This window comes from Orussus abietinus, unplaced genomic scaffold (assembly GCF_000612105.2).
Source record: "Orussus abietinus isolate OABI.00-Male unplaced genomic scaffold, Oabi_2.0 scaffold16, whole genome shotgun sequence".
NCBI lineage: Eukaryota > Metazoa > Arthropoda > Insecta > Hymenoptera > Orussidae > Orussus > Orussus abietinus.
The window spans coordinates 477,826-503,140 of NW_019394714.1; the positions used below are offsets into that span (position 1 = coordinate 477,826).

The window sequence follows — 25,315 nt, forward strand, 5'->3', positions numbered from 1 at the left end:
TAATTGAAAGCACCTTCAGCGATCCTATAATAGGCGTTATCGATCTCGGTCAGCACGTGCTCTAATAAGAAGCGATAAGGAGCGATTAAGACCCTGGCCCTCGTTCCGCAGGGTCGTCCGCCTTGATCTTCGACGGCGAATTGATCATTGAATTGAATCGCAGGAAATTGACAAATACCCTGAACGACGTGGAGAGCAAAGGTGAACGAATTCGTTAGCGATTACGTAAAGGCTTTCTCCGTTAGGTGAAGACGAAATGCCAGGCGACGGAGGAAAGCACCCGGGTCGACAACACGGGAGCCGAAATCGATTGTGTCGAGAAAATCGAATGGATCGTCCGCGTGTATACTCGAATTGGAACAGCCAGGAAGGAGCGGTGCCAAGGAGGTCGCAAGATGGACGACCCCCCGAGACAAAAGGACGAGCCCAGGGCGAAACGAAAGGACGGCCGTCTCCTGGCGATACTTTCACCGGCGTTCCCTTCAAATCGGCGACTTTCCTCCGAAAGCCCGACGAATCGGCGCATCATCGTCGAGGGCTCCGCACGCTGCAGCCAATTAAATCTTAAGACGGATATAAACCGCGCGAAGGAGGCCTTCCTCCTTAGGGAGTACAGTGAGCCACGTTAATCCGGCCTCATCTATCCGCCCCAAAATTGTTTTCCATTAAACATGTTATCAGAAGAAAACTAAATGTAACGACCATATGCCCTAATCTACTAAACATACGCCTTTACAAATAATCAGAATGAGAATCGGGTTATCCGCTAAGAAAGTAAAAATTTTCTTCGCAGTAGTACGGCTCAAAGGATCGCACTGAATGTAATAAAGGCGCCATTAAATGTACGATATATTGACGATGAAGCAAAGCCCGAACGAATTTCGGAAACTTTGAGGATTGCCGGACATTAATGCCGGAGACTGTACATCACAGGTGCGCGTGCGCACGCGACGCGCCCATACTGCGTCCTATCGGCATGTGGTGAGTGATAATCGCAGAATGGGTCACCGGAACAGCGCCTCTAGCGATTCTCGTTCTCCCTCTTTCTCTTACGCTCGCATAAACGCACGCAGCCGGTCCTCTTTCTCCCTCTCGCATGTACGACTCTTACGCGAGATTCCTTTCACGGGTAAAGATAACTCTCGGCACGTAAACCGGCGCATCGCGATAAATACGGCCGAAAAGGACAATCGAGGGAAACGCGTACTCTAGGAGGTAGGAACATAGGCGCAGGTCGGACGGACATTACCCGCCCGCCACTGGGCGGCATGAACAAGATGGCGGCGGCGTCCCTCGGCGGCAGGGCTCACCTCGCGACGAATAATCGACCTCACGGCCGAACCGCTGGGATTTTCAGGCGGCTCTAAACTGCAACGCGTAGCGCGACATGGCAGGATAGTCCGCCGTCCAAGGATTTTCCTCTAAGCGGCCGGATGACACGAGATTAAGGCAACGAGGTTACGCACCCGTGGTCGGCCTCTACCCGAGAGGACGCCAGGGCCTTCGCTCGATGACCGATCGGAAGATAGTCATTAATCATTATCCTGCACGAGTGGCCACACGAGAGACGCACTAACGACCACCTGCTAGACCCTGGTCGAATAATCGGGTACGCGTACCAGTTGTGCACCGGGTCATTTCACCGCGATTAGGATCAGGTGTGAAGTGTGCTGGGAGCCGAGGAGCCTTCCGTTGCATCACGACGGGGATATCCTCCATGAGTGACGCCGACAGAGAGGTCCGCGTGGGATCTTCTCAAGGATCATCCCGCGTAGTTCGTTGCGCTTCTTCTACAAAGGGGAATCGTCTTATCATCCCGAAGTGGGGGTGTAGACCTCGCACGAGGTGTCCCCGATAATATCGCTGGCTTATCCAAGCTTATCCGTAACTAATTTAATGAGAAAAGGTCAGGTGAAAAGTCGTACCCATGTGGTGGTGGAAAGTCAACGTGTGCACCCCGACCGAGTCCCATTTGGATGAAAAGATGGAAGGCACCTCAGGCAGAACCGGATAAACGACCACGGGGCAAAATTAGGTCTTCGTTCCTGCCCCGTGGCTACTATTGCTTAAAAAAAGAAGGAGATAAGATCTCGGTCAAGATATATTCTCTCACTCTACAACCTGGCCGAGGGAAGTGACATATTTTAACGGCGTAAAAACGACGCCGAGCGTGCTGACGAACCTTGAGTTGTCAAGAGGCAAACAGGTGAAACTGGGAAGCGTCTCGCCCCTCCTTGGATAAAAAATGAATGGACCGGGGAGAAAGACAGGTGTACGAGGTCTTCTCTTCCTCGGTGGTCTCGCGAAAAATGGTGCCTGTAATGTTGAACTTTAAATACTGTCCTTTCTCCTGCCCTTCGTCGCGCGTAATTCGACGCTACCGGTACTAAATAACGCCATATTCGCGTGCACGTGTCCGTTAAATCAAATCTTACAATCCCTTCTTATTTCGGATGCGCCATTCAGACAAGTTGGCATCGCAGAAGAGACGCGGCCAATGCTTCGGTTATTCTCGTCCAGGAATGCGCGTACACCTTGAACTTATTTACCGCCCCTAGTTGGCGACCACTAAATCGATGCGCGGCGAATAAGCGAGAATTTACACCTAATATCGACTCATCTCACATTTTCACTCTCCCGCGGCGCGGTGCATTATGGAATCCCTAACCACCCTCGAGGAAAAACAAAATGGCCGCCGTGTCGCCATAAATTCCGGGGTGGTATTTCCGCCTAACCTAAAATGCCGGGATTGCGACAGTAGTTCCACATTTGCCGATCCTAATTTATCAAAAAATCCAGGCACACGGGAATTCCAAAATCCGCGTTTAATCCTTCATATCTAATATCAACTTCGCACGCGCTTTCGCGAGACAATGTCACGGTCGACGGCACGGCGGTGGAGATCGCGATAAGAAGACTCGCGTACTTTCAGGATATCCTGGGGAAGCGAAAGAAATGAAAACATAGTCTATCGGCCGACCTTGCGCCAGTTATTAATAGGCCTCGAGTGCAGCGTCAATGAATCGTGACCACCCTCGTTATCGTAGACAAGGAAGCGCGATATGAGAGAGTGCAGCGACCAATCCGGCCAGCCGGTGGGCATTCGTCGCCGGTCTATGATTAAATAACCTCGAGATGAACAATCAAAGGTAACGGGATTAACGGGGACGTTGAGTTAGAGGAGAACGATCTGGTTATCTAGCGTTATCTAGAGGCTAGCCAACGGGCGGGTTCAGATGGGCCGCCGAATTGGAGAGAGAGAATCCGGACCCGCGGCGCCTCGTCTTTCGGGCCTCGCGAGCGTCGCGGCGGCGCTCCTCGGTGCGAGTCAGTGCGAGTCGCAGCGCCATCCGACGACCATGCTGACGAAGGCCGCGTCCGCGCCGCTCGCCGTCGCCGCGGCCGGTCGCGTCCTCCGCGAGCCCTGCGCCCGGTGCGTCCGTCGGCTCTCCAATGCGCTCGGCAAGCGCATCACCCGCGAGGCCATGCGAGACAAGTATCGAAAGACCCTGGGCAAGTGTAAATGTGAGTACTCGTCAGCCATGTTGCGAGTCCGCTCCCTTGGGCCGACCGAACCGCGCGCCGTCGCTCTTCTCGCTCGTCTACCGAGGTCCCGCGGCCGCCGCGCAGGGGCGCCACCTGCGCGCGCACCGCTCTCATCTAGCGCCCGCATGCCGCGGGAAAATTCAAACGTTCGAATTACCCTAACTCGAGTTTAATCAGATTAATCTAGGATATAAGTAACTGGTATACTGACGAATGTGATCCGTTTAGCGAAGAAACTGCCCCAGGATGTGAACCCCAGGGGAGTGTTCGCGTGCAACGAGCTCGATCTTAAAGAAGTCCAGGTGTACGGCTTCGATTATGACTACACCCTGGCCTGCTACAAGCCCGCCATGGACTACTTGCTGTACAACCTAGGACGCGACATGCTTATTAGGAAATATAAGGTAAAAAAGAATGGCATGTAGATTTCATGACTTAACCTCTACCTGGAATTTTACCCTCTGAGTTGGACGGCTAAATCGCGGTTGTTTTATTTCAGTATCCCGAGGAAATCGCCGATCTAGAGTACAGGGACAACTTCGCGGTGCGCGGTCTGCACTACGATATTGAGAAGGGTTTACTCCTTAAACTGGACGGTTTTCTGCAGATACAATTGGGCACGGTTTATCGAGGTCTACAGCCCGTTCCCGATGAAGAGGTCTTAAGGCTTTATAAAAATAGGATAATTCCAATCGCGTATGTGGAGGCACCACACAAGCACACGCACGTAAGTTCGAGTTCTGTCCTCTAAGGAATGAGAAAAGGGTTCGATTCCTGATAATTGAACGTGGGATATGCGAGGAGATTAGCACGAAGCATGCACCCTGGTTCCCTGGGATAGTGGAACGACGTGGACCCGGAGAATAAATGTACCATGTTATAAATAAATACTTATTCGTTACGTGTTATCGTGAGAAATGCACATGTAAGGTGATAATCCATGTGAATGTTTGTTTTGTTGCTTGGGTGATCATGCTTGTCTCTGAAAATGACTGGGTTACCTTTCACGAGAACCAGAAGGTAAGCTTGAAGCTTACGAGAGCTTGGACAGTGAAGAGTTATTCAAAATCAAAGGCTGTTTTTTTTTAGGATGGGATGCAACGGACGAAGATGGTGCAACTGGCCGACCTCTTCTCGGTTCCTGAAATGGGATTGCTCTGTAACGTCACGGAGTACTTTGTCAGGAATCATATTGACTATCACCCAGAGATACTCTTCAGGGACGTGAAGGTAATGCAATTCAGCCCTGTATAATGAAATAGCGATTAAAAATTTTCAATCAATTTATCTGCCAGAATTCCGTGAAGATGTGCCATCCGGTGATGCATCAGAATGTCGCAGAAAACGTGTCCGAGTATTTAGAGCAGAATCTGAGTCTCAGAACATTTTTCGATCGTCTGAAGGATGCCAAGAAGCAGATGTTCCTGGTGACGAATAGCCCATACCCCTTTGTGTGAGCATCGACGCATGGCTTGCATGGTGCAAGTAACTGAAATTAAAGATAAAATGCATTTTTTTAGGGACAAGGGTATGAGGTTCCTTCTAGGTGACGACTGGAAAGCCTACTTCGATGTGGTGATCGTCCAGGCCAGGAAGCCAAGATTCTTCACGGAGGAGTCTCGACCTCTCCGGATTTACGACGAGGTCAACCAAACACAATTATGGGATCGCGTGACGAAGCTGGAAAAAGGTGTCGTGTATCTCGAAGTACGTTCGGCCCTTTGAATAGAATCAGTGCCGAATAATTATGCAACAATATTCTCATTTATTCTTTTAAGGGCACCGTGAAACAATTACAAGACATGACCGGGTGGCGGGGTCATCAAGTACTGTACTTCGGTGACCATCCTTACAGCGATTTAGCTGACGTTACTCTAGAGCATGGATGGAGGACCGGAGCAATTATTAAAGAACTTACTGTAAGTCAAGGAAACTATCATTTCAATTTCTTTCCATTCTATAATCCTAAGGACTTGTCTTTATCTTAATTTCAGCACGAAATCGAAACGTTAAACGATCCTAAGTTCAAAGAGAACGCGAACTGGCTGCAAATGTTAACTGGACTTATCGAGGACAATCAAGATTACGAGGGAGAGGAAGCTCAGGCCCAGCTGGCCGAATGGATGAAGGAAAGAGACGAGCTGAGGGACGCGATTAAAAGGGTCTTCAACAAACAATTCGGCTCGGTTTTCAGAACGTATCACAATCCGACGTACTTCTCCCGCAGACTCTTCAGATTCGCCGACATTTACATGTCGTCGATCACCAATCTCCTCGGCTACTCGACTACTCATACCTTCTACCCCAGAAGAGGCGTAATGCCGCACGAGTACATCAGTTACTTCATGTAAAGGTCGAGGTCTCCAAGTATCCACAAGTATCTGTCGAAGCTCAGAGTCAAGCTCTGAGAAAGCTCTGCAATGCTAGTTTCTCCTACAACAAAATTCTAGGTTATGTTCCGAGTGGTTTCCGGTTCTTCCATTTTCCCAATAACCACGAAGAGTTCATCCCATTGACAATATCGTTGGAATTAAAAGCAGCTTCATATGAAGACTCGAGAAGCTTATTATCAGGATTTGTCATCGGGTTGCAATCTGTCATATCGTGCACTTCCCAATATTCGACCTTCTACACGTATAAGAACATTCTTCTATTTTAGAACATATCCCGCAAGAGTGTTCAATCAGCAAAGAGAAGCCAGAGAGCCACGTGGTTCTTACATAGTTGCTATATATTTTATCAGAGAGTAACGAGATCTAGACATATGCAATTTAACCGTTAACTGTAATTATGTGAACACATCGTATAAGAGAACAGAGTGCCATAAAGCGTAGTATTTAGGCAAAGTGAATTTTCGAAGCGACTTAGGTCAGTCAAAATTAAACCAGTTCGCTAGGTAGCGTAGAAAGTCTTGTAAGTGCAAAAGGAACCGAAGCTTCGGTGTTATCCTTCACTATACCAAGAGATCTGAATTTTTTGCCTTTCGCCTTGTAAACTCCTGACAGGCTTCCAAGACGCGATGTTTATCCTAGACAATATAAGTATTAGATGTTCCTAGAAATATGTGATCGAGTTGAAACTTAGAACTTTATCGATGAATCATGGACGTAGCCAACGTAAGAGTACTGGAGATTTTTTCGCTTTATAGACTTAGGAATCTATCGTAAACGTTAATACAATGTGCCAGATTTTGCTGCAACGAAAACTGTTATATATCCGAGAGTATTGCATATTTATCGATGGAGATGAACATCATATGAATGTAAATCATTATTTTTACTAATGTTGTACGTCGCCTGTGCTGGCTTATCATGTAAAAAAATTGTTAACCCTCCGAATTCGATTTACATAGAATTTTATTCGTATATCTCATTCGACATGTGGTATTTAATTATCTTTACACGTGGCTTAGTTATTTTACAAAATTCACTCCTGCGTTTTTACTCTTTCAGTAAACATGCCGAATGATATTTAGATTGAAATAAATATACACTTACACAATGGAAGATCTTACCTTTTTAAAACAAATGTGGATATGGAAGTCACTTGTTTTTCTTTTCTTTTCTGTGGATGCAAAAGCTTCAAAACAAGACATTTTCATTGGAACTGCCTGTGACTGCTAATAGACCATTATGACTTGGGACGATATCAAACCAAAGGCATCGGTGCCTTTATTCTTAGCCATTGCTCTGTGCATGTACTTTGCAGATAAATATTCGTAAAAGACAAAATATCTATTAAGTCATCTTTAAAAAGTGAAAAGGTATGCCCTAAAATTCCTACTATTTGACGTTAATCTCTTTCGCTTGTATAGTCACCGTTTAATGCAATGTGAATAAATTTTGTAGTTGGAGAATTTGCCGTCCCAGAGTCAACACATGGTGGTTATAAATGAACCGATTAAATCCTACAGTACCAAAAAATCAAAATCCTCCTTTGGCTTGCACGAGCACGAGCAAACAAGAACAAATCGATGATATGATACGTCAGGCTGACAGTACACAAACTACTAATATGAAGTCATTCATTTCGGACGGTGACGGCATGCAAAGTATAGTGATGGATGTACCACCAATGGAAGCATTGTCTTGTCTTGAAGTTAGTGGAATTGTTACCGTTCTCCAAGAATACCTCGACTACCTGAAATTATTGCAATATGTTATACCGGCAGCCATTGAGGAGCGCTGGGATTATAGCTTTAAAACAGTAAATGAAAAATATATGGTACCTCAAGAACCCAGTACTATCTACCACGAAGACATGGGACTGCTGCCTTTGATACCGACGATCCCTGAGAAATTACAAAAAGACAGGTTTCTATAGAAAATGAATGCCTTTATAAATCTTATAGGAATTCTGTTTCCAAGTGGGTACCTCTCTTTTGTAGGACATACATTTATAGAGTTTTGAGTGAAACAGCCAAAGAACTGCTAGAGAGTGGGAAATTTTTTAAATTAGAAACCGAAATTGACAACATCGCGAGGCTACAGGAGGGTGAGCACGACCTGGAGGTGAATTGTCAGATTTGGTCGAGCCAAGTGAAACAGCTGGAAGATTTATTAGAATCCACCAGAAGAGGCAACGTAGAGGAGAAGAAAAATTATATAGAGATAGGACAGAAAATGAGCGCGGAGGTCGACAACTCGATATTTCTTAACGGAGCAAAACTAGGTATGGCATGGAATCATTAGATGGTAATCGCAAACGACTAAACATTACAATATTATTCCAGGATACATAGAAAACTGGGAAGAAGCAAGGTTGCAGCAACAAGAATTAAAATTAAGCATGAAAGAGACGGAGTTGCTTAACCAGATGAACGAATGCACCAAAATGGAGGCTGCCGATCAGATCATTTCAGGCGAAGTGCAAGCGTACCTAAAAGTTAACACGAAAGACATGGAAGACGACATAATGATGTGGAACAGTCGGTACAACGAAGAGCTCGAGCGAAGGGAGCAAGAGATCTCCGATTTTAAAGTAACTATGACAGAATGTAAATTTAATTCTCGATGCCAAAAAGTCAAGACCACGTTACACCTCATGTTCCCTAAACTAATGGTCCTCTCAGGAGCAAATAGACGCCCAAAAGGTGGTCCTTCATAATCTCTACGCCCTGCGGGAAGAGCGGCAGGTCTTCATCGACGAGTGTTACGCAGAAAAGGATCGGATTAAACGAGAGGAAAAATATTGGCTCGCGGTCCACGCAGCAGCCACAAAAATCCAGTCAACATTCCGAGGACACATGGTGAGACATGAACTGGGGCAATACAAGGGTCTCCAATCCTGGCTTCGGAAGCGTAAGAGGTTAGCGGCAGCTGCGAAGAAGAAGCGGGAAGCCTGGGAGAAGAAAATGGCGAAAAAGTGGGGGAAGACAACCCTGAAGCGGGTAAAAAACGTCGTAGACCTTGACTAACATTCCCGAATAACCCCCCACTCTGTTCGTACCAAGTACCCTTAGTTTTACTTATGAATTAATCAACTAACTTTAAAATAATCATTGTCATTCGTTATTTTCACCGATTGCAACCGCAAACCTGTTCTCATGAAAACTGTGTGCACGAGAGAAACGCCGTCGGATTGGTCGCGAAGCGACGTTGAAGGCGAGGGTCAAGTTACGCCTCGCTTAGTACCGAGCGGCGCCGCAGATGGCGGTAGCGCAACGTTCAGTTTGCGGCGACGACGGGTGGTGATTCAGGATCCTTATCCGTGCGTGTCCGTGCGAGCGAACGGGGGGGCGAGGAGGTAAAAAAAGGAAAGGGCCGCTCTCGGGAAGACCGAAAAGATGAAGTGCCGCCGATAGGGACGCCCCAGCGTGGCCCAGAGCGCCCGTCCCGACGACGAGAAGCTCCCAGGTGCGAGTCGGCGGAATCCCTCGGTCCTCGAGCCGAAGGGTGCACTCGGAACTCCAATTTCCTTCGCTCGGCGGCGCGCGCGTGTGGATGCGGTCGAGGAGGGTGTCCCGCACGACGGCTGTGCGCGAATCACGCTTCCCCGAGGTACCCGCCGAGTCCCGGTCGCTTCTCGCCGATCTCCGTCCGCGGCGTCGACGCCGCCTCCAGGAGCGGACGCATCGATCGTCCTCGCCGAGCCAGAAGCCAGCTCGATTCAGCGATTCTCCTCGCCGATGAGCGGTGCTCGACCCTCGGACGAGGGAGTACGTACCCGATTTTAGATCCACTCGACGCTACGAGTCCGCTTTCGCTTCGGCAAAGTATTCCAGAAAGAGGGGAGACCAAGCTCACGGGTGAATGCTAGTTCACACTCGGAGGAAGGAGCGCGATATTTTATTTTTATTTCTTCTGGGAAGGCTGCCGGAAAACGCTAGCCTGTCGTCGTTTTGGCTGGTGTCTCCGCAGCGGAGGAGCAAAATAGGAGACGGAGCATGGTCGGAGGCAGCCCCACTGGAGCGTGAAGAGTTATTGTGGCGAGGCTCCGGAAGGATAGGACGAAGGTTTGCAGATGGACACGACTTGTTCGGATGGATCAAAAGGTAGCGGAGAATGCCGATCATAGGCTGGCGGTATTTGCAGCTACGCTATTTCCTTTGCTCGGGACCGGACGCGGTCGGGACTCCGATTCAAGGAATTTCTTGCTACTTTAGCGACGCTACCAACTATAGGTAGTAAAAAAATTTGTAAATTGGTCGAATTCGGTCCATGGACAGTGGCCGAGGGAAATTAGAGGTCTGGATAGAATTGTTTCTAGAACGCCACACTTAGGATACTGACTATCTACAAGATAGTACGTCACGACGACGAAGAGGACGGTAATCTCTCGTCGATACGGAGTAAACGCGTAAAACGCAGCAACGCAGCGACGGAGGGTAGATCGGCAAGAAGGGATCAGGAGTAGGAGTACCGTCATGTCGGACGAAGAAGACAAACCACCCGCACCACCGGTTCGACTCACCTCAAACAGGTATTGGCAGACGATTTGTATTGTTACTAATATTCTATGGAGCAAAGAATTCTTACCATTTCATGAGACAGAAACTAGGGAAGCGTCTATCGTCAAACGTTTCCAAAGAACACGGAGGACTATCTCCCCTTTGTTCTGTTTCTAACATGATATACCGCATAAGAGCAAGGTACCCTAAATGAATAACCACAAGACAGTTTTCTTAGAGTAAAGTCTCTCTTGCGCTGCCTACACCTCACAACTTAGATTCGCGGTCGTTTCTTTGCAATAAGCCGTGGGCCTGCCGTCACCCAAAAATAGCGGAAGAGGCCGCTAATTTAGCGGTCGCTAAAAATAAAATCTCACGGGACAGACACCATAATATTCAAAGGCGGAGGCCGTCCTTAAAAATATGTACGACTGTCTGGCATGGAAAATGCAGTGACCTGCCCGTTTAGTATACATTATTTATTAACATAAAGGTTCTACTTTTGTCGCACCCACGAACATCCTTAAAGATTAACACCACTTCGGTATGATCAGTCAGATCATTATTTAAGAATCTGATTACCAGGGTTATTTTCTTTGTAATATATTGTAAAAATGTATGAATTATATATACCGCGGCGTAAGACTAAAATGAATTTTGATCTTGCAGAGGTGAGTCGACACCCAACCTGCCTGTAGACATGCGTCCACTACCCAAGGAGCCAGAGTCGGAAGAACGAAAGAAGAAGACCCTTAAGGGGAAGATTAAGGTCAAGGAAAATAAGGACAAGCCCAATATCAGTTATCCTACCAACTTTGAACACACCGTACATGTGGGCTTCGATGCTGTCACCGGCGAGTTCACGGTAGGTCTGCCTATTGTGGATGGACCTTTGTTTAAAGTGCACTCGCTTGCTGCTTCGCCTGTTGTACCACGGTGCGGAATATCCAAGCACAGAAAGAGAAACAAACGTTTGAAATCTAGCGATCTAATGCTGGATGACGAGGAAAGCCATCGAGGTGTCACTTGTCTATCGGTCTGAACGAAAGTTGACTTTAGTCTCAACTGATTCTGCTGATCCACTTTAATGTGCACAATTTAGAAATTAGCTAGTTTCTTGTGCTGACTGCATTGCATTGGATTGCTTAACGCATCATGTACAACTACCACATCATAGAGGTGTTGTGTCTACGTAAAATTTCCTTAACGAGATGAGCGAGACTACTTTATCGTAGATTCATAAACTCCAAGGAGACAAAAATGGCAAAACAGAATACATGATACTCGATAACATGTAGCCAGATCATTTGATCGCTGTCACTAGCTTTGCAGTACCTATTAAATGCATGATGCTGTACAGTGGAAGTGTGCAATGCACGATTTCTTCCGTAGTTTCTTATACATCGATGAATATACCTCTACACAAGAATATCAAAAATGTAGGATCATATGATCGTTGACAGGATAGACTATGCTTTTTTTACATCGATGAAGAAAGGGGCCCATTTTTTTTTTTCTCTCATTCGCAGACCGATACAAAGCTGTAGTTTTGACTTCCTCTCGTGGTCCAGCATAGATAAAATTTCTACGAACTGCTGGATTTCTCGTAGCCAATTGGTCCGAGAGAAAATGTACTGGACACATTTTTTTTCTCTTTCTCTCTCTCGCGTACATACCGACACTGTGATTTACAGTAACTCAAAGAGTTCTCTCTATACGCTTCTTATTACCTATTATTTTTCTCACGTGAAAGACTAACTCGTACACGTACTTTTTTTCAAGCTGCCGTTGAAAGTAAGTAAAATCCAAGTGACTCCCAGACAAAAGTTAGTTTGTCCTGACCTTTCGTTCCCTGGTTTCATCGAAAGGTCTCATTCAGTTGTACCAGTTAGTTTCTGTTGCGGTTGACAAGTAATATCGAGTGTGAAACACTTCCCTTCCCTTCGTTACCTTCTATTCCCTGAACATAGAGTATCGTCACAAGTCTTAGTTGCTTCCGTAGAAGTGTTTGCACTTTAAGCTTTCGTCGACGTTGCTTACGATCTTGTCGCCTGTCCGCACGAGGGAAATTGCTCTCCGCTTTACCAAACGAATCTATTAGCCAATTGGCCTGACTTAGCATTCCATTAAACTAGGCAAATTTTTTAAAAACATGAGATCGACTCCTTAGGAGATATAGAGCTCGTATCCTTTTTCTGGAGAGCTTCAGCGGAACAGTGGACACCAAGGAGATCTCCTACTCCAACGATAGATCAACCACCCGAGTCCAGCAGATTTAATATTTTCTTCCTACCAGTTTAGATAGTCGAAAGATCTTCTCTAATAAAAAGATATTCGACCTCTAGAGAATGCCGAAACGAGGATGCATGCTTTACATAACAATGATCTATGCGACAATAGATAAACTATTATAAATGGTATCGGGTCCCAGCAAGAGACATTCTCTCCACCGAACCACAGACTCCTGTAAATCCCCTCACCAGTTTCAGATCATTCGAAGGACCATTCTAACGTAGAATTAGCCAGTCGATCACCAATACCCATAATAATTTCTCTAGGTCGCTCGATCCTGAATAATAATTAATGTCTCAGGGGATGCCGGAGGCTTGGGCGAGGCTCCTGATGTCCAGCAACATCAGCAAGCAGGAGCAGAAGAAGAACCCACAGGCGGTGCTGGATGTCCTGAACTGGTACGACAACAGCAGCAAGGAGGCGAAGGGATCCAAGTACATGACGACGACGAAGATGGTGGGAGTAGTAGGTTAGTAGTGGCGAAGTCATCCTCTAGACGGGAGTTCGTACAAGGAACCATCGAAAGGTGCCCTGGTCGACCCTTATTAACATCACCACTTCCTTCAGCGCCGATAGAAAGAGCAAGCAGTCCACGAAGCATGGGCGTTGGAATAGGCGTCGGGATGGGGAACGTCCGCGCCCAGGCGATGTCCCAGGCGTCCGGTAGTTCCCATTCTCAGCACTCCCTGAGCAGGTTCGCACTATCCCTAGCACCTGAAACTCGCGACGATGCCTATAATATATTTTTTTTAATAACATCTATCATCGACAGAGTGAGCAGTAGTCCGAGCAGTACACCGACAGACGCCTGCGCGACAAGTTCCGAGCAAGAGGACGAACCACCACCGCCGCCGATCGCGCCGAGGCCCGAGCGCACGAAGTCCATCGTAAGTACCCCTTTTTTCCCCGTCAGGACGATATTTCGTTATTTCGACGTCATCGAAATAGTGAAATATCGGCCTCAGGGTATGTAAGATCAATCGTTTAATCATAATCCCGGGTATCAGTACACGAAGCCCATCGAGGAGGAACCGCCGCCGCCGTCGTTGCCGACATCGCTAGGATCGCCGCAACGGAACGGCACGCCTCAGCAACAGCAACAGTCCCAGCTTGATAGAAATAAGAACCAGACGACCCCAACATCCACGACGACCGACCAGTCCAGGCCCGCCCAGAGCGACAAGGCGAGGAAGAAGAAGATGTCCGACGACGAGATACTGGAGAAGCTGCGGACGATCGTCAGCGTCGGAGACCCCAACCGAAAGTACACCAAAATGGAGAAGATCGGCCAGGGGTAAGAGAGAACGGCCTTAGCCGGTATCTCGTGGTAGGAAACGTCGGTCACAGGAGGAAGGGAAGGGCTCAATGCTCGGGTGTCGGTTTCCAGGGCTTCCGGCACGGTCTACACGGCGATCGAGACGTCGACTGGAATGGAGGTCGCGATAAAGCAGATGAACCTCTCCCAACAGCCGAAGAAGGAGTTGATTATAAACGAGATCCTGGTTATGCGGGAGAACAAGCACCCTAACGTGGTCAATTACCTGGACAGCTACCTCGTGGGCGAGGAGCTCTGGGTCGTGATGGAGTACCTACCCGGGGGCAGTCTAACCGACGTCGTCACCGAGACCTGCATGGACGAGGGCCAGATCGCGGCCGTCTGTCGGGAGGTACTGCAGGCCCTCGAGTTCCTCCACTGCAACCAGGTCATTCACAGGGACATCAAGTCGGACAACATCCTGCTGGGCCTGGACGGCGGGGTCAAGCTCACCGACTTCGGCTTCTGCGCCCAAATCTCGCCGGAGCAGAGCAAACGCACCACCATGGTCGGCACGCCTTACTGGATGGCCCCTGAAGTGGTCACGAGGAAGCAGTACGGCCCCAAGGTACCCGAGAATGACGATCTCCAGAGAAACTAGGTAAGCTTTGAATCATCCTCCTCGAATCAACGATTCTCGGTCCGCAGGTCGATATCTGGTCACTGGGTATAATGGCAATCGAGATGATAGAGGGCGAGCCTCCGTATCTCAACGAGAACCCTCTGAGGGCGCTCTACCTGATAGCGACGAACGGCAAGCCGGAGATCAAGGAGAAGGAGAAGCTCTCCGGGATCTTCCAGGACTTTTTGGACCAATGCCTAGAGGTCGAGGTGGAGAAGCGCTCGGCGGCCTCGGAACTCCTGAAGGTTCGTATCCCCATATCGATAGCTCCTTAAGCTACTCCGGTAGAAGGTCCACCCTAACACTCACGACGGTTCTCTTGATCGACAGCACCCTTTCCTGAAGCTCGCCAGGCCACTGGCCTCCCTGTCGCCTCTGATCATGGCGGCGAAGGACGCGGCGAAGGGTCACTGAGCTCCGCCCTCGACCTTCGCCATCAGGTGAAACGAAAGGTACGGCGTCCCCCTCCTGGCACGCGAAGAGGTCAGGGCTCGAACAAACGATAAATAAGAATCACCCTCCCAAAACGGTAACGGCACAATAATTCAATAATATATGTAATGAATGAATAACGTATACATATATATATATATATATATAAATCTATAAATAGGCGATAGCTAGGTAGAGAACCGAGTCCGCGGCGTCGGCCCGGAAGCGGTTTAAACAGAGATTTTTAAAGGTCGGAGCCTCGCGCCTTGTCGGGCGACCTTGAGCGATACCTCGTGCTCTTCGTCCTCGAGTGAAGGTGGCCACCTTCGGATAGGGTTCACCCCCGAGGAGAGCTCGCGGTTATTTTCTAAAGATACGCGATACTAGTATTACGCCGACCAGTGGCCGGAGAGTTGCTCACCGCCACCCTAGAGGATCTTCCCCGGACTTGAAGAGGAACCTCCGGACGCGGACGAAGACCCCCTCGACTCCTGCAATCTTCCTTGCGTTCGCAAGGGAAAATGAAGATCCACCTCTACCCGCCGATAGGGCAGGGAAAGGGTTGAAAGTGTAGAGGAACTCGCCATGCGAAGTCAACGTGGCTATTGACCGGAGCTACGGGGACGCTCTTCCTGGTGAGCCCCTGGGGATTAACGTTAAGGGAGGTGTGGAAGTGGCATCCGAGGGGGTACTCGTTCAGAAAATGTCTGTAAAGGTATTTAAAAAAAAAAAGAAGAACATTCAAATCCCATGGGCCTTCCTCAGGGCCTCAGTGTTCACGTTGTAGAGTCCCATGCGATTCGGTGCGCTCGGTTTCGTGAAAGGCATCGCGGATGGCACTTTCGCACAACCTTAACCTCCTAGACCGAAGCTCAACCTCTAGATGCTGACGATTCACCTTAGTTTTCTAATTGGGAGCGATCGGGAGCGATCGGACCGCGCGACCGCCTCGAGGAGGTCGCCGGGCGAGTACCGCGAGATAAAGGTTATTTTTTTATACGAGCTTTGCTCTTTATATATATTTAAAAAAGAAAAAACAATAATAAAATAAAATAAAGGCAACGCTTTCCGCGTGGGGTCCGAGCGGGCCCCCAGACCTAGAGCAACCAATGGCTACGTTGACATCCTCTTCAGGACTCGAAACCGCGGTCGACTCTCTCCCCCGGCCCTCGAGGTCCTCCCTTCAGGGTCCTCGAATAGTCCGGGGGGGAAGTCGAGCGAGAATTGATTTCTCTTCCGATAACTTAGTGTCGTTTTCCCTCGAGGTCGGGAGCTAACGTAAGGACAGAGAGATAGAGATAGAGAAAGAGAGAGAGAGAGAGACATACACTCACGCATGAGATACCTATTCCGACATAGGTATGTCTATATATAAGTATATAAATAAATATATATATTATTAACGCGTTTGTGACAAGAAAGCGAGCGAGAGAGAGAAATAGATATATATAGAGAGAGAGTGTGTGTGAGAAATTGTAGCGAAAGTGAGAAGTCGGGTTTTTCACGGCGGGCTTATATTTTTGCGAGCGAAATTTCACGGGTAGCAGGAAAAAATTCGCCCCCCACACCCCGGCGAGCCTGATTAGATTCGATTTGATCGATCGACGGAAACGGTCCGATCGTTCCGAGATAACGATTAGGTTCGCACCTCCTGCGACAGTATTATATAAACACGCGCTTCTTTTTAAGCGTCGCGGAGCCGGCGAGGGTGGAGCCCTTCGAAGCTTCCCCAAGGGATGGAAAAATCCGCGCCCTGAAGTCCACTAGATCCCCTTGTAAAAAAAGAGTCAATTAACGCGTATGCCCTCGTTAGAGAAGCCGGGACTCGATTAGGAGACGGGTTTAAGCGGCCTTTAATTCCGCCTGCGGAAGGTGTATGACACCCGGCCGACATTTGGTCCACTATTGCCTGCACGGGCTCGGGAATTTCGCCCATACGTCGGTAGGGCTCAGCGACACGAGATAATAAGGGGACGAGTGAACGTTCCTCTCGCACGTCGAAGTATGTCCTATTTTCTATCGATGTTCCCGCTTTCGGGGGAGAGTTATTTTTCTCTTTTTCTCTTTAGTCGAAGTCTTTTATTCGACGACCCGCTCCCGTCGACGGAGTATTTATGAAAGTATTTTTCACGACCCCCTGTTCATCGCCGTATTGCTTTTCATCCCTTTCTAGGGATTCTTCATATATTTTCCAGCGATTTCTACCGACTTTTTAATTAATTTTTTAATTTATTTTTATCGACGATCCACGGACGCGCCCCCGTCGACGGAGTGCCTATGAAAGTATTTTTCACGACCCCTGTTCATCGCCGTACTGCTTTTCATCCCTTTCTAGGGATTCTTATATTTTCCAGCGATTTTTACCGACTTTTTTTTTATTAATTGTTTAGTTCATTTTTACCGATTTTTACTGAACGCGTTTACACGGTCCCGCTTAGAGAGAATTAAACTCGGAGGCGTAAATTCTCGTTCCATCTCACCTTCGGCTCACCCTCGCCCGTTCTCCATCGCTCTTCATGGTAGACACCCGGCTCTATATACGTATACACGTATACACATATACCCCGCACCGCGTAATCGGCTTTATCTCCCGTTTTTCTTTCCTCCGCCGATCCGCGTCCGCACCTCAGCGTAGAACGTAAGTTTCGAGACCGCTGAAACGCCTTAATTTACCCGGACGACAAGAAATGTACTGTACAGCGGGAACGTAAGAAGATGAAGAAGAAGAGGAAGTCCGAGGACGCGTCTTCGGTTCTTCGAGGAAGAGGCGGGCCGAGGTCGTCTCGACCCCGAAGACCCCCGGGATCCCCTCGAGCGCATTTTTATACGTAACTCCTTCCCGCGTGTCTCCCTCGAGGTGTATGATAAAACCGACTAATCCGTATCTCCGCGCAATCCCCTTCGGGGCGAGACCTCTCGCCTCTTGCCGAAGAGAGGAGGGCCCTGTACCAGGGAAACCTCGAGGTCGGTAGGCGCGTAGCTTTTCCCTTAACGACACTATAAAGTGCCTGGTCTTGTCACGACTAATAGACGACGTGTGCGTGAGAGAGTGATAGCGAGCGATAAGGCGAGAGAAGGGAACGGAACGAGGGTGGCAGCGAGAAAGGGAAAGAAAAAAAAAAAAATGATACGATCCCGGGCCGCCTCTTCAGGGTGCGTCGAGAGAAGAGAAAAATCCCATCGAACCAAAGAAACACCCCCTCGATGCAAAGAATAACTTCATTCGACAGGGATACATTTAATGCAGCGTTTAATTCGGATTATGACAGTCTATTAGAATGATCCATCAGGTGAAATTAATCCCCTCAATTAGAATCATTTCTTTGGTTCAATGGACAGGGTGTACCTTGGGGTAACTTAGAAATTGCGGTCTTCTTCCTCGTTTCTCTCCCCTTTCTCTAACGATCCCGTGACGTAAGCGCGGCTCCCGAGGCTTCTCCGGGTTACCCGAGGGCCCTCGGGAGGGTAAGACGAAGAGGAGGCTGAAGGGGGACTCGCGCCGACCTCGACGTCGGTCCCGCGGTGGGACCCCGCCCGCAAGGTGCGAACCTCTTCGGGGGTCGTCGCCGAGGGCCTCGCGACGGCGCACAATTAATTAGTCCTAACCACTGTGTAATTATTACCGAGATACGAAGCGGACTCGCCCGAGGCCGGGCCTCGCGTCTATATAGGTATAGCGAGAAGAACCGCCAAGGTCGTTGGATATACGTGTAGACCTCGAGACGATTTACCGCGCCGCCATCTTGGATTGCCGTTTCGCTTAATCCATGTAAATTCCTTCTTAATTTACCTCTTAACCACTTGCGCTTGGATTTAATTTTCGGTTGCCGTGCCGCGCTCTACAATATAACATCCGTACAACATACCCTATCGATTCTGAAATATTTCCAAGATATCGATGACGCTACGCGATGTCGTGCACTCTGGAACTGTAGCTGGAATAATGAACGATCCAACTGTTAGCCGACGTGCCGGACACGTCGATTTTGTTTCTGCGAGAAATGCCTAACGACGTGGTATACATGTCGCTGGCAGTTTTGGAACAAAAGCATCTCGACGTGCGTGGCACGTCTTTATAGCGCAAGTGGTTAATCCATGTAAATTTGTTCTTAATTCATCTCTTAATCCATGTAAATTCCTTCTTAATTCACCTCTTAATCGATGTAAATTAGGAAGGAAGAGAAAAGGCGTCCCTACTTTTCCCTCGCAATACCCTCGCCTACAAGATCAAGTCCATGGGTCCCAACGACCATGGTGGTACGGCACGATGCATGTCTGGTAGTCAGTAAGGATGTAAACGCGCGGCTCGACTTTCGCACCTCCGGTCTCCGTTTCCACCGGCGCGCAGCGTCCCGGTGGTTCCCCGAGAGTCCCTGGAGGAACGAGCCTTCTCGAGGACGCCACCTACTCTCGGAGCGGAGACGAGAGGACCTCCGGCCTACCGGACGCGGATTCCGCGCCTCCCGGGGGGTCGAAAAGCCTCTCCTAGGACGAGGAGGACGCGCGACGAGTCGGCGAGCCGGCGACACGGGGGCGACAGGTTAAATAACGAATCGTCGTATAAGAGTAATGCCTAGAGGTTTTTTCCGTATACGTTATATTGTAACTCCCTTCAGTTTGTTTTGAGACGTTATAATATAAGGAAAACATTTTATAACAATGAGCGCCTCCGCCTTACCTGGGCGCAGAAGGTGCGCCCCCATTTTCCCCGCTTCCCGTTTCGACGATTTATTAATCGATTCTACTCGACGTTAAAAAAAAGGAAAAAAAAAGCCTCGTTCCGCCCTTGGGCCATTTAACACGAGGTACGCTCCGATGGTCGCGCATTCGTTACCATCCTCCGAGTGTTAATTAATTTAATTAATTCAATTAATCCTTATCGGCCGCTCGACGCGCTCCCTGACCATGCGACACACATTTTCGGCGGTAGGGACGATAACCCTTTTTTTTTCCTTCTTTTCCTTATTCGATCTCTACAGTGCTTCTTACTCTAAACGTTGGCTTAGGCGATCTGCGTAGTTTTTTCTTTTTTTCTTCTTCTTTTCGTTACCCTCGTTACTGCCGAAACTAGTCAGACTCTCGTTACTTTAAAGGGACGTGAAAAGTGGCATCCGAAAGCTCAATCCGGTGTAATGACAAAAAGACAATAGGAAGGAAATATGAAAATTAGTCAGCACGCCCGCGGTTAGATCCGAACTTGAGACAAAGGACGATAAAAAATGCCGACGGAGTCGCTGCTTGGACCTACGCCGAGCTCGAGGCGAAGAAACGGAACAACGTACGATTTGTTGGGGAAATTCCCTTGCTTCGAGGCCTAACTTACAGAACTAATTTCGAGGCCTAACTTAAATAATTAACTTCAAGGCCTAACTTAAAGAAGTAACTTCGAAGCCTAACTTAAAGAACTAACTTCAAGGCCTAACTTAAAGAACTAACATCGAGGACTAACTTAAAAAACTAACTTCGAGGCCTAGCTCCCAGCTTAGCGGACAAATCGTCGGAACTCGAGAGAACGACCTCCTCGTCTACGAGGAATCGAACCCGAGATATCCTCCCTGAACGCGTCCTCACCCGAGACTCCGAGACGCGCATTCTCGGATCCCATAATTGTAATAAAAAATATATATATATAATATGCATATGCGTGAATATACCCTACCGCTCATACATTCGGGAGTGCCTTCCGACATTGACAATGGCATTTAAACAATCCATCGGCGCATCTCTTGGTCCACTTACGCCCGGGAATTTCCATCGGGAGTAGTTTCCTTGCGAAACGGAATGTTTCCCTCATACACGAGCGGTACCGTATACATATATTAATATATAATCTGATATCGGAAGCGTACTCTCGACGGTCCGCCGAGAATTAAATAGATTCATCGAACCAAAGGAACATCAAAGTCGATTCTAAGACTAATTAATTCCAGTTTAATCGAGTGAATTCGCTGAATTTAAGGTGAAGTGAAACACGTAAAACTTGATCGACGTCGATAAAGAAAATTTTTCTAAATGCCCACGTTGCCGACGTTGGTTTTTATATTGACAGCTGGGTCGAATTATATTGGGTATTGTACCAAATGGCATACTCCACCTGTCGTTTTCGTACAATAAATATCGAGAAATCGAAGTCAAACTCCAGAAATCCTCTGGATTCATGCTTTCTGGGGCCCTAATTGACTACAGAGGGACCCCCTGCGCCATCTGTGATTTCCAGGTCAATTAAATTTTCACTCCGAGACCTCGTATTACCATCGTTTTGGCATAGAAGCGCATACAACACTTTTTTTGCCTTTATCCCGTTCAAATGCGAATTTACCGACTACCAAAGTGTTCTAAATTGTCGTAAAATTGTCCTGACCCTTTCGTTTCTCATATCAGAGCCTTCGATAATTGTATATCGATCGAAATATGGGAGCTCGACGCCATTTTGTTTCTGGTCTGTCCTGAGTCAAAGTTTCGGACAGTTTGGTCTAATACCCTTACAAAAAAAGTGTTGTATTCGAATCGATTTGAAGGGTGTTTCACTTCACCTTAACGCATTCACCCTCGGGAAGGGAAAATTCTCGCCCTTAATTGATCAGCGTTTAAACAATAGCCCGATGCGAATGCGTTAACAAGAGACATGTCTCTTTGGTATAATTAAAGGAGACGTTCCTTTGGCTCGATTAAGACTTGTTTCTTTCTCAGGGCGGAGTCGAAGGGACCCGTGGAATACTTGGAGGTTCTTCAAGGCTTCTGGGTCCTCGGATTAGCGGCGTCATAAATCGTCCATAAAGGGTCCATAAAGGATCCATGGATCGTCCATAAATCCCGGATGGATCGTCCAGGGCTCCTCAACACTGCGGCTTCTCTTCCCCGGCCGGATGGAAGGCGATGGACGCCGAGTTGATGCAGAACCGCTTCCTGGTGGGCTTGGGTCCGTCGTTGAAGACGTGTCCAAGGTGGGCTCCGCACTGGGAGCAGGTCACCTCGGTCCGTACCATATCTGGATTCGCGATGAGCAGTAGTAGGTTTCCGCCGACTGGGGGAGGGCCTCGTTTTCGGGGGTCGAGCCGGGCGTTGCGTGCCAAGCGGAGAGGGAGGCGGAGGGAAAGAGAAACAACGAATAGAGTGTGATTAGATGTAGACCGACACCTGGTCCCCGAGGAGACCCGGAGAAGACCCCGAAGACAGGTCCCGGATCCAATCGGGTCTCCTCCCCGAGGAGAGCCCGACGAGTGTCCCTCTTATCGTCGACGTTCCCTCCGATCGCCCCCTAAAGTCTCTCCCATTTCTCCCCGATAAAAATAGACGGAAATCCACCTACTAATTTACATCCCCGGCGCACTTCCTAACGAAGGTCTCGTCAGGAAAAGCGTAACATCAAAGAACGACAAATTGGACATCGCATAGATACACCTAACACCTGTGCATTTTTTTTTTTTTTTTAATTAAACGTGGCGTTACGTTATCATTTTCTTCTACTTAGATATCCAATGTCCGTATCACCGAGCCGATATAATTTCACCGCAACTTGTCGCGGCATCGGGATAATTATTAAAATAATTCACGTGGGTATTTTTTATCAGGGTAACACCAGTGATAGTATCGTGGATAGATTAGAGGGAACGTCGAGACCCGCGATTATTCTCCAGCGCACCAGGAGCTCCGGAGGTTTTTTTTTTTTTTATTTTAATTCTAAGGACACTGTTAAGGAAACGACTCCACTTCCGGTGCACTGGAGGCCTCTTTATCGCCTGCTATCAGGTGGTACAAGTCCAGCCTCCTGCAAGGACCTCCTCAGCTCTTCTTCCCTGCAGGACTCCGGGACTCGGCGCAAGCCAAAGACAGAAAATGAAATGGTCAGCCGTTAATCTCGTTATGCCTCGTTAAACGGGCGTTGTTATCGAGGCAGCGGACCGCTTGTTAACTGTTAATCCTCGTTAGGTCCTTCGGAACGTCGAACGATAGACGTAAAGGCGCGAATAGGCACTTCGATCACGCTATGTACAGTCGTAATTATACAAAAGGTCGCATCTTCCCTCGGAGACGCGGTGTAAGTCTATCGCAATCACACTCTAAGCATCGGCATGCAGGATTAAGAGGGCTGTAGAAGGGGAGGTACTTTATCGGTGGGACTCTCTATGATACGCTAAATCGCTAAATCGATCGCTAATGCCGATGACTTCCATGGTATTTCGGGTGTCGAGGTCCAGCCATGCCGACCTCGCCGACAAGGGCGGACCGGTGACACGAATAAACCTGCGATTCGTTTCCACGACCTAAAATCACTCCGAGAAACTAAGAAAATTATTATCAGGGGCCAGTCATGGCTTAGTGCCAAATTGATCGATCCCAGCCACGATGTTTAGAAGTGCTCCGAGCCACTCCAAGAGTGACCGCCAAGGAATGATTCCAATTATCAAGATAAGACTCTATCACCGTTAGAAACTATCTCCAGCATCGAAGACGTGAATCTTCTATCGTCAAGATTTCTGACGTGGTCGCTTTTATTCGTGTCACCTTCCACCTAAGAGGATGTCGATAAAAAATTTACCAAGTACAGCCGATATGACAGTGCGACTGAAATTTGGAACATTCCCTGAAAGGATTTCTTTCTTAATCTTGGAATTTCATTCTACGAAAGCAGGAGAAAGAATTCCCTATTTCGAGCGGCGTGTGATTGCAAGCGTGAAGCGTTAATACGATTAATTGAATTTATATTCATTATCAGCGAGGCAATTAGAAAGAAACACCGACAAAATACATTAACAGAACGTTCCAGGTTTCAGGCGTATAATGAATAATTAGAAATGAAACATTAATATCTAGAGTAAGCAAAATGTAAGCCAACGAGTAACTCGACGACCCACTTAATTACATTTTCAAGTGCCCAGGGGTCTTACGAGAGATCTACTTAACTAAAACTCAACTAGACTGGACGACTAACTAATGGATCGCGCCAAAATATCGTACTTCTACTTCTATGTATATTAAGATACCGACAAAAATACAGGCACGACGTCCGAATATTAAAACAAGATATGAACTTGAGCTTACCATTGGAAGTGTCTTTGGTGAGCTTGACTCGGCCTTGGTCCAAAACTTCATTGAACGCGGGCCAACCACAACCGCTGTCGTATTTCGTCTCCGAGGAAAATAATTCCTGGTTGCAAACAAGGCAGGTATACGTGCCCTTTTCGTAGAACTTATTGTAACAGCCGGAGAATGGTCTGCCCGGAAACAGAAGAAAAGCATCAGTGACCAATTACAGGTGGCAAGTCGCAGAGCCTAGCAGGAAGGAAACAAGGCGAATCGACCGCAGATTTATTTTTGAACTGACCATGATTTGCGGTCGCCCAAGCTAGTGCTCTTGAAAGTTATTTCTGCGACGCGAGCCTAAGTTTAGCGCGCTCCAAAATATTGCGGAAACACGAGCGTGTCCACCGTTTTTCGAACGCGAGGTCGCCCATTCCCCCAACATCGGCTTTGAGGTTATGGGCCGCCTCGACTTCTGCCCTGGGCGCGAAAAATCGGCGGACGCGTAATGTTGTTGATTCTAAGCGTTCAAGGCCGATTTTCACTTCGATTCTAGTCACGTTGCGCCTCGTGGAAGGACCTCGGTGATCCAGAATCGAAAATAGTCCAAGGCCGCGATCGCCGGACCATGGCGTCGCAAGGTCGGCGTTCCGGTCCGTATACCGCGCGCACCCGAGACACCTCATTACCTCTCGGTGCCCTTCTCCTGTGTCACGTGCCACTGTAAAGGGGTCAGTCGCTTCCGAAGTTCCTCCTTGTTGATGTCGGTCGTCATCGTCGCCCACAAACTCGACGGTACACGTCTTACAAGCGACCGCAACAGAGAGAGCGCCACGGTGGGGAGATAGGTAGCCTGCGGTCCAACTCGGACAACCTACCCGCTGCAAGGTTGGCGGCCGACTGAATCAGAATGAATGGACGAAGGAACGACAGTAGCGACGCCTTTATACCTCGGACCAAAAAGAATATTTAGAGAACCAACCGAAGAAAATTATATCAGAGATGAGTTAGGAGATTGCTCACGGGTTGCGTCGTGAGATCGCGTTGTTCTGCCCTCAGTGGATCATACCATTAACTATAAAATCGAAAGGTGTTAATTCGTTAAAAAAAAATCCTATCGATTGGCAGCGCCATTGTGGAATTTTCTTGAATTAAATCTATTATGTCCGTCCTTCAATACAAGAACAATTTCATGTTT

At 48.0% G+C, this 25,315-nt stretch overlaps 4 protein-coding genes and 1 long non-coding RNA gene across 11 annotated transcripts; 3 read left to right on the forward strand and 2 right to left on the reverse strand.

The window, feature by feature from the left end:
* Nucleotides 1-1,627: 1,627 nt before the first annotated feature.
* LOC105696780 lies at nt 1,628-2,596 on the reverse strand. The gene is made up of 3 exons (XR_001103746.1): nt 2,183-2,596; nt 1,926-2,065; nt 1,628-1,790 (listed from the first exon to the last, which is right to left on the reverse strand). It is a non-coding gene; the product is annotated as an uncharacterized LOC105696780 (long non-coding RNA).
* Nucleotides 2,597-3,314: 718 nt separating this feature from the next.
* LOC105696834 (5'-nucleotidase domain-containing protein 3) lies at nt 3,315-7,049 on the forward strand. Of its 2 annotated transcripts, XM_012419596.2 has the most exons (9): nt 3,315-3,525; nt 3,775-3,950; nt 4,046-4,273; nt 4,564-4,566; nt 4,636-4,776; nt 4,842-4,999; nt 5,067-5,253; nt 5,325-5,465; nt 5,541-7,049. In XM_012419596.2, exons 1-9 carry the CDS (start codon nt 3,360-3,362, stop codon nt 5,895-5,897), a joined length of 1,557 nt encoding a protein of 518 aa, XP_012275019.1. In that variant the 5' UTR covers nt 3,315-3,359; the 3' UTR covers nt 5,898-7,049. The 2 variants fall into 2 exon arrangements, with proteins under 2 accessions (XP_012275019.1, XP_012275020.1); XM_012419597.1 differs by lacking the exon at nt 4,564-4,566 and having other exon boundaries at nt 3,319-3,525.
* Nucleotides 7,050-7,149: 100 nt separating this feature from the next.
* On the forward strand, nt 7,150-8,962 carry LOC105696729. The gene is made up of 4 exons (XM_023433091.1): nt 7,150-7,859; nt 7,934-8,217; nt 8,279-8,526; nt 8,618-8,962. Exons 1-4 carry the CDS (start codon nt 7,438-7,440, stop codon nt 8,960-8,962), a joined length of 1,299 nt encoding a protein of 432 aa, XP_023288859.1. The 5' UTR covers nt 7,150-7,437.
* Nucleotides 8,963-9,247: 285 nt separating this feature from the next.
* On the forward strand, nt 9,248-15,267 carry LOC105696831 (serine/threonine-protein kinase PAK 3). Of its 3 annotated transcripts, none has more exons than XM_023433084.1 (10): nt 9,248-10,168; nt 10,243-10,467; nt 11,105-11,300; nt 13,028-13,196; nt 13,295-13,421; nt 13,500-13,614; nt 13,735-14,021; nt 14,115-14,610; nt 14,691-14,909; nt 14,995-15,267. In XM_023433084.1, exons 2-10 carry the CDS (start codon nt 10,412-10,414, stop codon nt 15,076-15,078), a joined length of 1,749 nt encoding a protein of 582 aa, XP_023288852.1. In that variant the 5' UTR covers nt 9,248-10,168; nt 10,243-10,411; the 3' UTR covers nt 15,079-15,267. The 3 variants fall into 3 exon arrangements, with proteins under 3 accessions (XP_023288852.1, XP_023288853.1, XP_012275016.1); XM_023433085.1 differs by having other exon boundaries at nt 10,255-10,467; XM_012419593.2 differs by having other exon boundaries at nt 9,248-9,793; nt 9,857-10,467.
* LOC105696835 (methionine-R-sulfoxide reductase B1) lies at nt 13,353-25,085 on the reverse strand. Of its 4 annotated transcripts, none has more exons than XM_023433089.1 (3): nt 24,807-25,085; nt 24,139-24,311; nt 13,353-13,441 (listed from the first exon to the last, which is right to left on the reverse strand). In XM_023433089.1, exons 1-3 carry the CDS (start codon nt 24,890-24,892, stop codon nt 13,404-13,406), a joined length of 297 nt encoding a protein of 98 aa, XP_023288857.1. In that variant the 5' UTR covers nt 24,893-25,085; the 3' UTR covers nt 13,353-13,403. The 4 variants fall into 4 exon arrangements, with proteins under 4 accessions (XP_023288857.1, XP_023288858.1, XP_023288855.1 ...); XM_023433090.1 differs by lacking the exon at nt 13,353-13,441 and adding an exon at nt 15,383-15,803 and having other exon boundaries at nt 24,807-25,084; XM_023433087.1 differs by lacking the exon at nt 13,353-13,441 and adding an exon at nt 21,516-22,120 and having other exon boundaries at nt 24,807-25,081.
* Between the last annotated feature and the right edge of the window lie 230 nt (nt 25,086-25,315).